This window comes from Plutella xylostella, chromosome 18 (genome assembly GCF_932276165.1).
Source record: "Plutella xylostella chromosome 18, ilPluXylo3.1, whole genome shotgun sequence".
NCBI lineage: Eukaryota > Metazoa > Arthropoda > Insecta > Lepidoptera > Plutellidae > Plutella > Plutella xylostella.
Window position 1 is genome coordinate 9307315 of NC_063998.1, and position 13856 is coordinate 9321170.

The window sequence follows — 13856 nt, forward strand, 5'->3', positions numbered from 1 at the left end:
CTAGATCCATACGTTGGACGAGTAGCGTTGGGACCTGCGTTGGGGCCAACGTATGGAGCCGGCGTAAGCTGAAATGGCAGTGGGCCGGACACATTGCTCGAAGGACTGATGGTCGGTGGAGCAGAAGAGTCCTCGAGTGGAGACCACGTAGCGGCAAGCCCCGCGAGATGGACGGACGATATAGTCAAGTCCGCGGGGAAGAACTGGATGCGGGCCGCCTCCGATCGGAAAAGGTGGAAATCATTGGGGAAGGCCTATGTTCAGCAGTGGACGTCCTATGGCTGAGATGATGATGATGATGATAGTAATATTATACAGTATACGAACTGTTAATTTTATGTAAAGTTCATAAAATATATTATGATATGACATGATCAGCTGAGTTACAAATCACCGAACAAACCACCAAAAGCACCAAAACCTAAAGATAGGTGCAGTTAGGTGCACATGTTTGTCAACAGCAAAGTGGGGCGCAGCATGTGCACTTAACCGCTCCTCCTCGCTTTCCTCGTCATCACACCTATCTTAAGGTTTTGGTGCTAGGGGTTTTGATGGTGTTGTGTAATTTTACACAGATTACGTGATATGATGGAATATTTTATGAGCTCTATGCTAAATGAAAGTATATTTTAATTAATATAATAATATGGAATGTATTTTATCATCATCAGCCTATAATCATCCACTGCTGGACATAGGTCTCTCCCAAGGAGCGCCACAACACTCGGACCTCTGCCTTCCTAATCCAGCTACTACCGGCTACCTACCTAAGCTTGCACATTTTGACAGCTCGGTGATTTGACATGTCGGTAACCTTAGTCCTGTGATGGATAACCTCTTTTCTGATACGATCCATTAGAGAAACCCCAAGCGAAGCTCTCTTCATAGCACGCTGAGTGACTTTAAATCGGTGGACCAGTCCCACTCTCAGTGTCTACGTCTCTGCACCATACGTCATCACTGGCAGGGTGCACTGGTTGAAGACCTTTGTCTTCAGGCTCTGAGGAATGGCCGAGGAGCATTTATATGTGACGATGATTCCCGAATGCAGCCCAACCCAGTTAGATGCGCTTTTCAGCCTCCTTGTCGAAATTGCTTCTGCCTAGCCGAATAGTCTGCTTGAGGTAGACATATAGTTGTCTCACCAACGATCACCGGCTCCCGTTTGATGTGAACATTCTACATGACTTTCGTCTTGCCCAAGTTCATACCGAGGCCTACACGTTGGCAAGCAGCATTTAGGCCACTTAGCATCCAGCTGAGTTCCTGCGGAGATGTATATTCTATGCTATTCTATTATCTGCTGGGGGTGTAAGTACCTGCACCTGGCTCTCTCGAATGGAACCTTTGTGCATATATCCAAGGTCTAAACTGCCTTTTTAATCTTGGACCATTTCCGACCACGCTGGTCCACTGAGGGTCGGTGGATTCACATATCTAGATGTGCTAAATCTAGATATGCAGATTTCCTCACGATGTTTTCCTTCACCGTAAGAGCGATGGTATACATTATACTTAAATTGAAAGAACTAATTGGTACATGCCAGCGCCGAGATTTGCACCCGCATCTCTGGCATGAGAAGCGGGCGCATGAGCTAAAACAGATCTTATTTATACATTACATTAATTATAATACTTATTTTGTGATTGTTATTGATAAATTATACATTTAGTTTTTATACATCGCGATACGCGATGATTTCTCGAACTGCAAAAAGAGGTAATTTAACAAGTCCTGTAGGTAATTTCAATGATCGGTATTACCTATATTACAAAAGATGGTTATTAAATTTTTATTTGCCCTATCATACATACCATGGCGATGAAAACATATGTCACGGAAATGAATAAACTGGCCAGGGAAATGAATAACCTGGCCACGGAAATTAATAACCAGGCCACGGCAATGAATACACATTATTTTACAAGACATGGCGATGAAATTTTTTTCATTGCCGTGACTTTTTTTTCATTTCCATAGCAAATTTTGGCCACGGAAACCACGGAAATGAAAGCATGGCGATGAAAATCAAGCCATTAAATATAAATAACGAAAAAAGTATTAACTATTCGGAGAAACAAACACTTTATAAGACAAATATTTTCTAAATGCTTTCTTTTGAATGCTTACTCAAGAAGACAAACTTAATTTTATAGAAGTTATATCTATCCACGGCGATGAAAGAAAAAATGACCAGTGTCCAAAAACAAATATAACTTTCACTATAGCGCGAAAACGTGGGCACCTGTGTACCTCTTTCCACGTCGAGTAGTTAGGCAAAACTTGTAAAAAACGATTAGCGCACCGAGGGGGGGACTCAAGTTCATAGATAAAACAATATCCTTGATCATGTTTAGGTCACGGCGATGAAATGTAGTTCTGGGACACATGAATTTTCACTTACCGTTCGTTATATTCTTTATTTATTTGAATAAATGTATTTCGTAACAATACTTTAACTATTAATGTATCAAATGAAACTAAGTTTATATCTAAACACTCAATATTTTTTCATCAATGAAGAATAATACAAAACGAGATGACCTGGGGACAAACACGGCAATGAAAGATTTGGAGGTTTAATATTTTTTTGTAAAGTATCCATTAATCCTAATGATAAAATATTTAGTGCTTCATATAGATTACTATTCCACATAACCGGAAAAAAATATAAGAAAATTATAACTTTGTTTTTTAGTACCGATTTCATTGATGCCACGCAAATTTTGGCCGCGGGAAATTCACCCTTATATATATTTTAATTTTTAATCTATATTTTTCTCTTTAAAAGAATACGGAATACCCAATTTTACCATTGGCTCATGAGACAAATACAACTTTGACTTTGAAAATAACTACATCAATCCAAGTCTAGTTATGTTGGATGACCAAATGGCCAAGACTCCCCAGATCCTTTTACCTTTACAGAGTATGTTTTGTTTGTTGTTTCATCGAGAAATTCGGGTGCTTAGTCAGCTACTACGGCAAAGTAAAAACGAGAGCTATTCTATTCTATCGACCATGACCGGTATATTTATCTAAGTTTTACATATTTTCCTTATCGATCCATGTTGTGAACTCCAAGTTTTGCAACATCCAAGCTTGCTGCTCCAATTTACACGAGAGCTAGGCTTGCTGGGCTGAAATAAGGGAAATATGTAGAAAGATACCACAAGAGAGAGCCACGTACAGGAGCTTCATCCTCCACAGAATAGAATAGAATCTTGTGAACTACCACTAATGTTAGGTTGTGAACTTTGTCATTCTGATCCGGTCCGGAAATAACGTAACGCGGCATTTGAATTAATTAATATTGAACTTATTTAAATAAAATTGAATAAAATGATGCTGTGATGCTAATCGACGCAGTTTCGAAACTTCGGCATCCTTGCAGACAACTCTATTAAAGAACATTTCCGAATGAATAAGAAAATATTCTAATCGTTATGGTAATTTTACACACCTACAATAATCCGTCTGATATTATAGTTATGTCAATAAAATAAGATTTATGAGACAAGTGTACCTTGTATTTACAGTCAGAATAATGATTAAGTGCAATACTTAAATATTATTGTTTAGTATAGTATTTTAATAAAACTTGAAATGCAAGTCATTTAGTGCTTTGGTGCGAAGAGAGCGTACTAAGGCAAGTGTTTAGCGTTTAAAGAAAGCACTCTGCTAAACACTATCACGCATAGACCGTATTTAAAGTTCAGAGAATGTTTACAGTTTAGGCTCTTTGTGTCAGTCCAAATTCATATATCACACGTAAGTAATTTGTAAACCTACCTATTTTAATGTGACGAAAAATGCTATCAATTTGGAAGCAGGATGATGTAAATCGGGCTATAGGAAAACACAATAGCCGTACAACATAGGCGTAGCGGACAAACCCTAAAAAGCTCTTTGCCGTATTTCCCACAAGTTCCGCTTAGCCTTAAAAAGTGGTTCCGTGGGAATTGCGGGATAAAAAATAGCCTTACTTATAATCCAGGGTGTCAACTTCCTACATTCGTTTAGTAGTCTCGGGTTGAAAGAGTGACAAACATCCATCCAATAAATACCTACAAATTATTTATTAGAACGAATATAGTGTATTCTAGAGACCATCCCAATGAATCACTTACCAGTTGGAACTAAACGTAAACATTCAATGACCTTGTCCTACATAAAATTTGCCCAAAATATACTCGATTCAATAATAATATTAATAAATTTACATTATTCCATATATTTACATACATTATAATATATGAATATTATGTCTATTCCGTTGGACAAAGACTGTGTAGACAGGTAGTCGGTAGTGACGCTCCTTGGGCGAGGCCTATGTTCAGCAGTGGATGCATACACATGCTCAAGACTTCAAGCCCCGAAGGGGTAGTCAGAGGTGACTCGGAAGCGAGCCACCCGCTTTTCGCTTCGCTGTACAGTGTAAGTACATTCACCGTTAGAGTACGTGGTGTAATTGTACTTCTATTCCTTATTTAAAGTCTTCGTTACTACATGGCTAGATTCGAACCCACGGCTTCACGAATGAGAGCCGAGCCCATTCGTTACACCACCAGCACTGGATAATTTAAAGAAATTAAAAAAAATTAATTTACTAGCTATGGGCTGATAATTATGAATATCATCTGTTTGTTTTCCTAACTGTATTCCAATTATTTTGATAAAACATCAGACACGCGCGATCGCAGTGTATAGTTAGTCGTTTTTCTAAACTTTTAAGCACCTGATTCTGTGTCAAGTACTTATCCATAAAATTATTAACACCTTTAATTAATTCATATCATTATGATGATTTCAAAATGTCACATCATCTGATTGACCTACTGACAGGTTTATAACTTAAGAAAATAATTATTAATTACTTACTTAAGTTAAGGATTAATAAAAGGATAAATAAATCTCGCAAAATTGGTTAAATACATAGTTTATTGGTTAGGAAATACATAGGTACTTTCCGATTTATCACAGTAGCAATCAGGTATATAAATAATATTTGAAGCAGGTAGGTGAACACTTAGATGGATAGTTTTTTGTCAACAACTAAATATGTATTTATCTCCTTTTAAGGAAAGTTTACGAGTTTTATGGCTTGCACTTTATTGCAATTTCCACATTGACATTTCGCAGATTGAGTAACGAATTTTATATTTTTTTATTGGACTTTAAATTCAGCACCTGTCACTTAAAGTCTTTATTTTATTAATTTATTTACTATCACAGTTATCATTACAATAATATTCATTAAATATACGCTTTTAAAAAACCATAAACCATCAATACATAACCAAAAGAAAAAGAGCATGTCAAAAATAAGCAACCGGTTCGTCGTATCTCTCCAATCTACCACCATCCGCTGCTCCAGCCGGACTTCCTGTAGCTTGGCCAGCCAGAGCGCCAGCCAGAGCTCCAGCCAGAGCTTGGCCAGCCAGAGCTCCAGCCAGACGAGGGGTAGACCACGCGGCGCACGACCACCGGGCGCGAGTAGTAGTGCGGGGACGACCAGCCGATGTAACCCGCGGAGACAGAGGCCAGGGCTGCCACCAGCGAGAATAGCACGCCCTGGGGAGGAAGAGGAGAGGATGAGTATAGTGTTGAAGATTAAAAAATGACCCATCTTCAGTTCAGGGTATGTAAGTGTTTGCCGCAAAAGTTAGATTACTTGGCTCCATGTGGCCAAATCAATGGGGGGCTAAGGTATTACTTAGTTGAGAAAAATGTAGTTGAATGAACTTTATAAGATCATGAGCATCGCTTGCCTTTCACCTCAGTTTTAGGACGAAACTAATAGGCGTAATAAATAATTCATTTAATACCACCAAGATGCAATTTGAGATACTTAGGTTAACTTTAACCGAATTATATATAACCAAGTAAATAATAAGTATAAAAATATTAGGTGAAGGGGAAAATTGTTTAGATTTACACACCTTTAGGGATAAAATAATAAGATTGACAACCGTGATCTATTAAATTTACTTTAAACCAAACATGCTTTGAAAAAGTTACTGCGTTTTGGTCTACATATTTTTAGGGTTCCGTACGTCAAAGGTAAAAACGGAACCCTTATAGGACCACTTTACGAAATTAGATAAAAAAATATATTTAAAATAAATACTTACGAAGAACTTCATCTTGCTTCTTCTAAAATTGTTTAAAGTGTTGGTAATCGTTTGGAAAGGATCAGATGAACTGAATGCAAGGATGTTGGATCCTTTCGCTTTTATACCAAGTTGTGGGCCTCACCCACTGAGCATCTTGTGACATTGATATACGCATAAACATCGAAACACCTAGCTGCAATACACAAACAAACAAATTTATAAAATTTAGTGCAATTCATAAGCAAATTAAGATCAATGACGTTTTTTTTATTTAAATTATTTAGAATATATCACGGCATTGTTTGGTTTTACTGCCAATGCATATTAATATAAAATATTGCTCTATCTACGAGTACTTACTTACAGCTTCAAGGAAACGAAATCCTTCATTTATTACAGTTTCCAGGGGTTGCTACATGGATTCCACCAATCTGCACTAGGCCAGCGTGGTGGACTAGGCCTGAAACCCTTCCTTTCGATTGAAGGAGACCCGTGATCCAGCAGTGGGGACGTGATGGGTCGTGATGATGAATGCGAGTTCCACCAATCACAGCGCCATATTAATCTACGTCTATAACGAGTCCGTGTAACGGCACCAGGAAACTTAATTTATCTAACTACGCTTTTTCTATGAATATTATTCCTGTCTTACCTACTAGAATTGTTCGTAGCCGTCTTATCAGCTCTACCGCTGGTTCGGCGTTGCATAAAACTGACGGATCAGAGCTCTGGAAGCTCAGCTTTCGTTCTGTATACACTCACGGGCAAAGAAACTGTTCCACTCACAAAATGCCAACACCAAACGATCTCAATTTTTCTAACATTTCATTTAATTTATGAACAAAATATTATCGTTATTAGTTGGTTATATCCTGATGCTCTGTTAAACGTACTTCAATGTTGCAGAAGGCGTCATTAAGCTAGCCTTTTCCGTTAAGGAGTTATTTGGTCCTTTTCTCACTGGAACCTTTTCATTGCCCGTGAGTGTACTAAGCAACGGTCTAAATCTGTTAGATCAAGCTCCCAAGCAGCATTAGGTACGCCTGAATTTTTCAAGTGCTTAATTTGATGTCGTGGTACCTATTCATGTTATAGAGGTAGTAGGTGGACAGATAAAAAGATTGAAGATTCAAGAATTCGAAGTTAAGCAAGTACCCTAGGGGTTAACAGCATTGTCGGAAAATTAGAACCAACGGTATTGTGTCTCGGAAGGAGCCGTGCTTCGGCGTTACAAAGATAAGGTGAGTGTTGTGGCGTGGGAGACCCCTCGGGCTAAACTTGGGCGCGGTTTGCACTTTGAACAACAATAATAATCACTTTAGCCATGCGTACCGACGTAAAATATACCGATGTATGTATGAGCACTCGGACTAGGCCATTTATAAATACTTACCTAATTAATTCACCGTTTTATACAAGTTCGTATTGTAACTTAAAAGTTAAATGCTCACCAACTTTTTTAAATATTTATAAACTGTATCGGAAAAAAACAAAACTAAGCTTATATGAGATCAATCATTTTAAACTTTATTTCCAAATAGCTTAGTGCTAACATAGCATCATGTACAACAGTCACAAACATCAAAAATTCTATAAAATTACTTTTTAACCTACACACGTGTATACATATACGTAAGACGACATTTAAAGCATTTTATTAATTGATCGCTGCACATCCATATAGTTTCAGTAAGGGCGAGTCCCCATTGGTGCGTTGCGTCATTTAAGCATCGTCGTCGTCGCTGGCATATATATACTTCATGTATGTTTATTACCGTTCCCTTGGGACCCACGGCGCACAGTGGAACGAATGTATGGGACACGTTGGACATTGGGGTCTCAAAAAAAATATGGACAAATTATGAAAAACAAAATATACAGTCGTATTCTACTAATTAATGCCTTCATAACTTGTTATTATGAATTTCTTCATAACTATCATATATCGGGAATTATTTGAGAAAATGTGATATTTTTGTATGAAAAAGACTGTACCGAGCTCTCTCCCTCCCGATTCCGGCCTTGTTTCTAGTTGCAGTCACAAACATCATAATAGTAGCACATAGTGCGCCAAACGTGCACTTTCTGAGATATAAGGTTTTTTATAATTAAAAAGTATAAATATATGTTTTCCTTATTTTATTTATTTTAAATCTTAAAAAGACGTACGTACATTATATATATTTTATAAATATGAAAAAAAAACTATTGAGTGATAATATTTTAGGAATAACAGACTTTAAATACTTATTTATAACGATTACTTATACAAATAATAGAATCTATGTAAGTTAACCAATTAGTTTACAATATTATTTTTTTAATATCATTTCAAGCTACAAATTGTTTTATTTTTATATTGTTATCTTAATCGTCATCATCATCATCAATTAATTCAGATTCAGAATCGATTTCTGCTAAATCATTGACGTTAACAAATTCTATATCACATTTTTCAGAATCCGTTAGTTCATAAAATTCCTTAAAGGAAGATTTTTTTACAAACTTATTTACTTTTGGACGTATGCTTGTAAGAAGTGGATCAGAAGACAATAATAAATTGTGCATAATATCTGTGTTGCATGAGATACTACTGTGCTTTCGAGAATGCTCCTCTCTAAATTTGCGAAAATCTTTATTTCTAGCCTCAGATGCCTCCTCAGATAGAAAACCGATAGGCATAACTGAGAAATGCTGAACTATGTCTGGCCCGTGCAATAGAATTTTATGGAGAGCAGAAGGCATATAATACCATGGGAACAAATCTACGTAAAGCTTAGCAGTATCATAGCAGAACTTTCGGAATTTAGCTATGTTAATCTTCAGTCCCGATGAAATACACTGCAAGATCACGCAGATTTTTCTTAAAAGCTCAGCGTCTATCCCTGTTATTTCAGCAGATTTGATGTGGTTTTCAAAAAATCGCCTTGCTGCGTTGCCATTGTTAGTGGATCCACTACCTTGTTTCACAACATCGAGAAGTAAGCCAGTTTCTCTTCTTATAGCCACTTGAATTGTCGCCTTTCTGTCATTTACTTTATTTTTCGCATCATCATCTCTTGCTTGCCATGATTTGATGTCTAATTTATATGAAATGTGTAATAAACATTCCATGGAACGAATCCAAGCGTGAAGAGAGCTTAAGCCGTATTTGTACATGTCCTCATTTGCGTGTTTCCCTTTGATTAATTCCAAGTTATTCATAACTTTAGGGCTAGCTTTGCATATGTCACACACTGAAGCTGCTGTATCCGATATAATGGAATGAATTTTTCCATCAATCATTGTCAACAGTAGCTGGTTTTTGACACTTATTCCATCAGTGATAGTGGATGGAGTTAAGGCTTCAATCTCGGTTTCCATTGCAGCCATTTCTTTCTGCACATTTATTTTAGTTTCCTTCATAAATGTAGCTGTAGATAGCACTTATTTTTTTCTTTTGCCAGCATATAGTAACTTGGATATTTAAGATATCCTTCTTGAGCGTTGAAATCACGAAGAACTTTGTAGCGCCATTTTGATAAATTCATCGAGACATACAGAGCCAATGCCTTCAAAGGAGATATTTCATGTACTTGAATCGATTTACCATCAATGAAGGCTTTGATTTTGGAGGCTTCTTGTGGATTCTCTATCAAGTATTTTATAATATCAGCACTGTCACTTTCCCCAGCTTTTCTAAGCGATCTTTCGGCAGAAAACACTTTTTCAGCGCTACTACTACTGCATGCAAGAGTATCTTCTGTTCGTCTTATTTTTTGCCGGTTACTAAGGTCCTCAAATGATTTTCGAGGTGTAGCATGCGTACAAGTGGAAGCATCTGATTTACCAGGAGAAATGATATGCTGTATGTCTTCACTTTCATTTTCTTTAGATGGTTCTATATTTTCACTTAGCAGTTCCGGCCACTGAATTGCAGCTTGCAGCCACGTCTCATGTTTCTTCCGGAATTTATCTGCATTTCTTCCAGATTGTGTCCATTTTGCATAGGTGCGGTAACAAAATCGACGACACCAGTCTTTTAATATTATTTCAGAACTAGCACTTAACTGAACACAACTGTTGTCTTTTATAACATCGAATAGATAGTTATAGTTGCGCATGTTATCGTTATTTTCACGTAAAGCAACATATATATCAAGATATGTATGATATTTTGGAAAAAACATTGCGAGGTTAGCGTGATTACTTCGAGGTGTAAATGTATACTGTTTTAAAGTAACTCTTAGTGGCCTATTTATAATTATTCAAAATATCCTCATGTTTTAATTATTCGTAATTACTAGATCTATTTATAGTAATTCAAAAAACCCTCATTTATTCATTATTGTTCGCTGATAGAAGTACCGACTAAATTAGTTAATTACTAAAAGAGATTTTTTAAGTAATTATAGTAGTGCATCATCAGTTATCATATTATGTTTGAACCACCTAATCTCGTAATCACCTTTTATAATTAACCGGTAGGTATATATTATTATTGGTTTCTTAGAAAAGTTGAGCTTTGAATTATCTTATGTATTATGTAACTAAAGTTCTAAAGAACCAGTATAGGTACAACCTAAAAAAATATTTATCTCAGAAAGTGCACGTTTGGCGCACTATGTGTCTTCGTACTAAATGTAGCTCCGTGTACAACTATTATGATGTTTGTGACTGCAACTTGAAACAAGGCCGGAATCGGGAGGGAGAGAGCACGGTACAGTAATTTTCATACAAAAATATCACATTTTCTCAAATAATTCCCCATATATGATAGTTATGAAGAAATTCATAATAACCATTTATGAAGGCATTAAATAGTAGAATACAACTGTATTTTTTGTTTTTCATAATTCGTCCATATTTTTTTTGACACCCCAATGTCCAACGTGTCCCATACATTCGTTCCATTGTGCGGCGACGCAAGCGACGCAACGCATCGCGTCGCACCAATAGGGCTTCACCCTAAATTCTCTAACACATAATACGTAGAGATATGAAATTTCTTTTAATTTACTAGGTAAATACAGTAGGTATAGTCTACACATAGAGAAAATACAACAACATCTGAAGTTTTATAGGTTTTTTTAAATATTATAGGTAGTATGAAGTATTTATGTATCTTACGTCCCTGAAGGTTTGGCCTATTTCACAAAATCTGGATAGAAAGCTACCTGTCAGATAAATTTGTGATAATTTTGTAGTAAATTACGTTTCACAAACATTTATTTGAAACGTATATTTTTTCTGACTGTAGACTGCCGGTAAGTTTATCCAGCCATTGTGAAACATGCACTTAATTTTAACATTAAGTTGCCGAGGTAAGCAGAATACAACTCTGTTACAGAATAAAACTTTTGATAAGCTCTAGTTTAAACTTTCACATTTAAAAGTGTATGAATAAAAGTATATCAAAATATTTACTTAATAAAATTGTATAAATTTAAAAATATAGCCTTCGTTATGAATCAAATAGTGTTGAAATATACGAAAGAATAAGTAATTATATAATATATTAAGTTACTTATTTGATTCTGTATGAGTTGCGTACAAGTAAAAAAGACGGATTTATCAAAATTGCATCAGACTTTTACGAAAAAAGTAGGTATAAATTGCTTACTGAGGTATATATTAATAAAATATTTTAACTTCGAAACTATGTATAAAACTTTCAACCATGTTTATAAATAATGATATTATGTTCTAGTTCGTAGAAAGGTAGAGATAGGTACATCATTAGCATTTGCAGATAGATTTTAGATATTTAGAGATTAGGACATAACGTATTTATTGTCAATTTAAGAGGTTTAAAAAACACGGTAAAATACACCTAGAACCACCCTAAAACGTATAACGTAGGAGGAAAGGATTACTTTCTACCAACGCGACGTTTATTAAGGGCCAGGCCCCATTTATGCGTTGCGTCGTCGCTGTGTAGTTTTTCCATAATTACGCGGAGCAACGTCGATTTAAAAAAACATGCTTATTTATGTTTTTTTAAATCGACGCGGCCCCGCGGGGCATCGCATCGCAACACACCAATAGGGCCTCACCCTAAATGTGACAGAATCATGTTTATTCTAAATGTTTAGATGATTCTGTCTGAGAAATTATCGTTGGCTTTTTTCTCTTTAATTTTAGCATTCAACGATTAAATACTCAGAAAATCGCCACTCAGATTTCGACTACATAGATACTTGGATTGAATTAATATAATATGATAATTTATAATGAAATGTCTATTTGATATATGCTTATATTTCAGAGCCACAATCTTGATACAACACCTACTATCACATACTAGGTAAGTATATAATGGTTATATAGACATTTAAACAATCCAGGTTGTACCGGAACACTACCTAATAATAAACTCTCCATTCGCTCATTACCTACCACTAAATGTGGATTTCATGATATGTCCCACGTATTGTCATGTATTATTTATTGGTTTGTTATGTACCGGGCACTTATATGTATTATTTACCTGTACATTTCATGAACATTTATGGTAAGCGTCCACCTCTATCGGTATCGGTAACGGACGCATCGCATTCAGTATTCTTAGTATAGAAATTCAGACAAGTTTGTACGTCCACTTCATCGGCAATTGCCGACACCGTTTCTTCATACATTTATGAAAATTCGTTTAGTCCGATACGTACGATACTTACCGATAGGTTGACGCTTGCCTTTAGAATATACCTAGTAGACAGTTGAGACTTTTTTGAAGATAATTTTAATGGATTTGAGCTACTAACTGTCAAGTATATTCTAAATGCTGTACCTATTATGCAAATAGCCCCTAAGTAGAAAAAAACATTATTATAACCGCTTGTTTACATACTAGATAAACAATTTAAGGAAATCCTTATTGTATTCAATAAATCTGTAACATTTATAACATAAAAACAATCATATTTTCGCTTAGGACTACGAATGGAAGACTAAATTTTAAAACACAACTTTCATTCCATAAACTGAATTCTAATAAAATGTGTATTAAATTAAAAATTCAGGTACCTATACAAATATTAAAATTAAGATAATAATAAGTAGGTACTTGATTCGTCAGAGTTAATTTACTAAAAGAAAAGATGAGTTGTAAATGATGATGATGATGATGATGATGATGATTTAATTGAACATTCTTCTTTAGCTGACTATACCTGATGTTCGTTTCCATCATGTCCATTATCAATTTAAAATATAACAATCCGCGTGCTGAACCAAACTTTACAAGTTAGACAATCAAAAGCTCCCTATTTTCAACTGATTTTTTATTCCCTGTGTAGTAAGTATCCTTCCATTCATATGTCGTATGTGTAAATAAACCAAATTGACCGGCTGATTATTTATACCACAACAACTTTAAAAGCTTATGAGATGGATAATTAGTCAACTATGCCTCTTTTCTTTGGTATTAAATTGAATGTTTAAAATCAATAAAAGAATATAAAATTTAAAAAACCGATCTCGCACGGCTGATCTTACTAAATCACCATCGGATAATACAGCTCTCTGCTAGGAGCTGGTAGACCTCAGCTCAAGAGGGTTACTCTAGTTTAAAAATAACGAACGAACAAGAGCTTTCACTAGAGATATGTCAACTACTTGTCTAAGGCTTTCACGGAATCGACTCGTTTTAACCCCCGATGGAAAAAGAAGGGTGTTTAGCTTGAACTTGTTTATACCTTGTGTCACGAGGAAAGACATCTGACAGGACCCTTATTACATTCGAATAAGGGTAGTTTTTG

At 35.8% G+C, this 13856-nt stretch overlaps 1 protein-coding gene across 1 annotated transcript; it reads right to left on the minus strand.

The window, feature by feature from the left end:
• Positions 1-5038: 5038 nt before the first annotated feature.
• LOC119692706 lies at positions 5039-6251 on the minus strand. The gene is made up of 2 exons (XM_038114124.2): positions 6136-6251; positions 5039-5575 (listed from the first exon to the last, which is right to left on the minus strand). Exons 1-2 carry the CDS (start codon positions 6145-6147, stop codon positions 5357-5359), a joined length of 231 nt encoding a protein of 76 aa, XP_037970052.2. The 5' UTR covers positions 6148-6251; the 3' UTR covers positions 5039-5356.
• Between the last annotated feature and the right edge of the window lie 7605 nt (positions 6252-13856).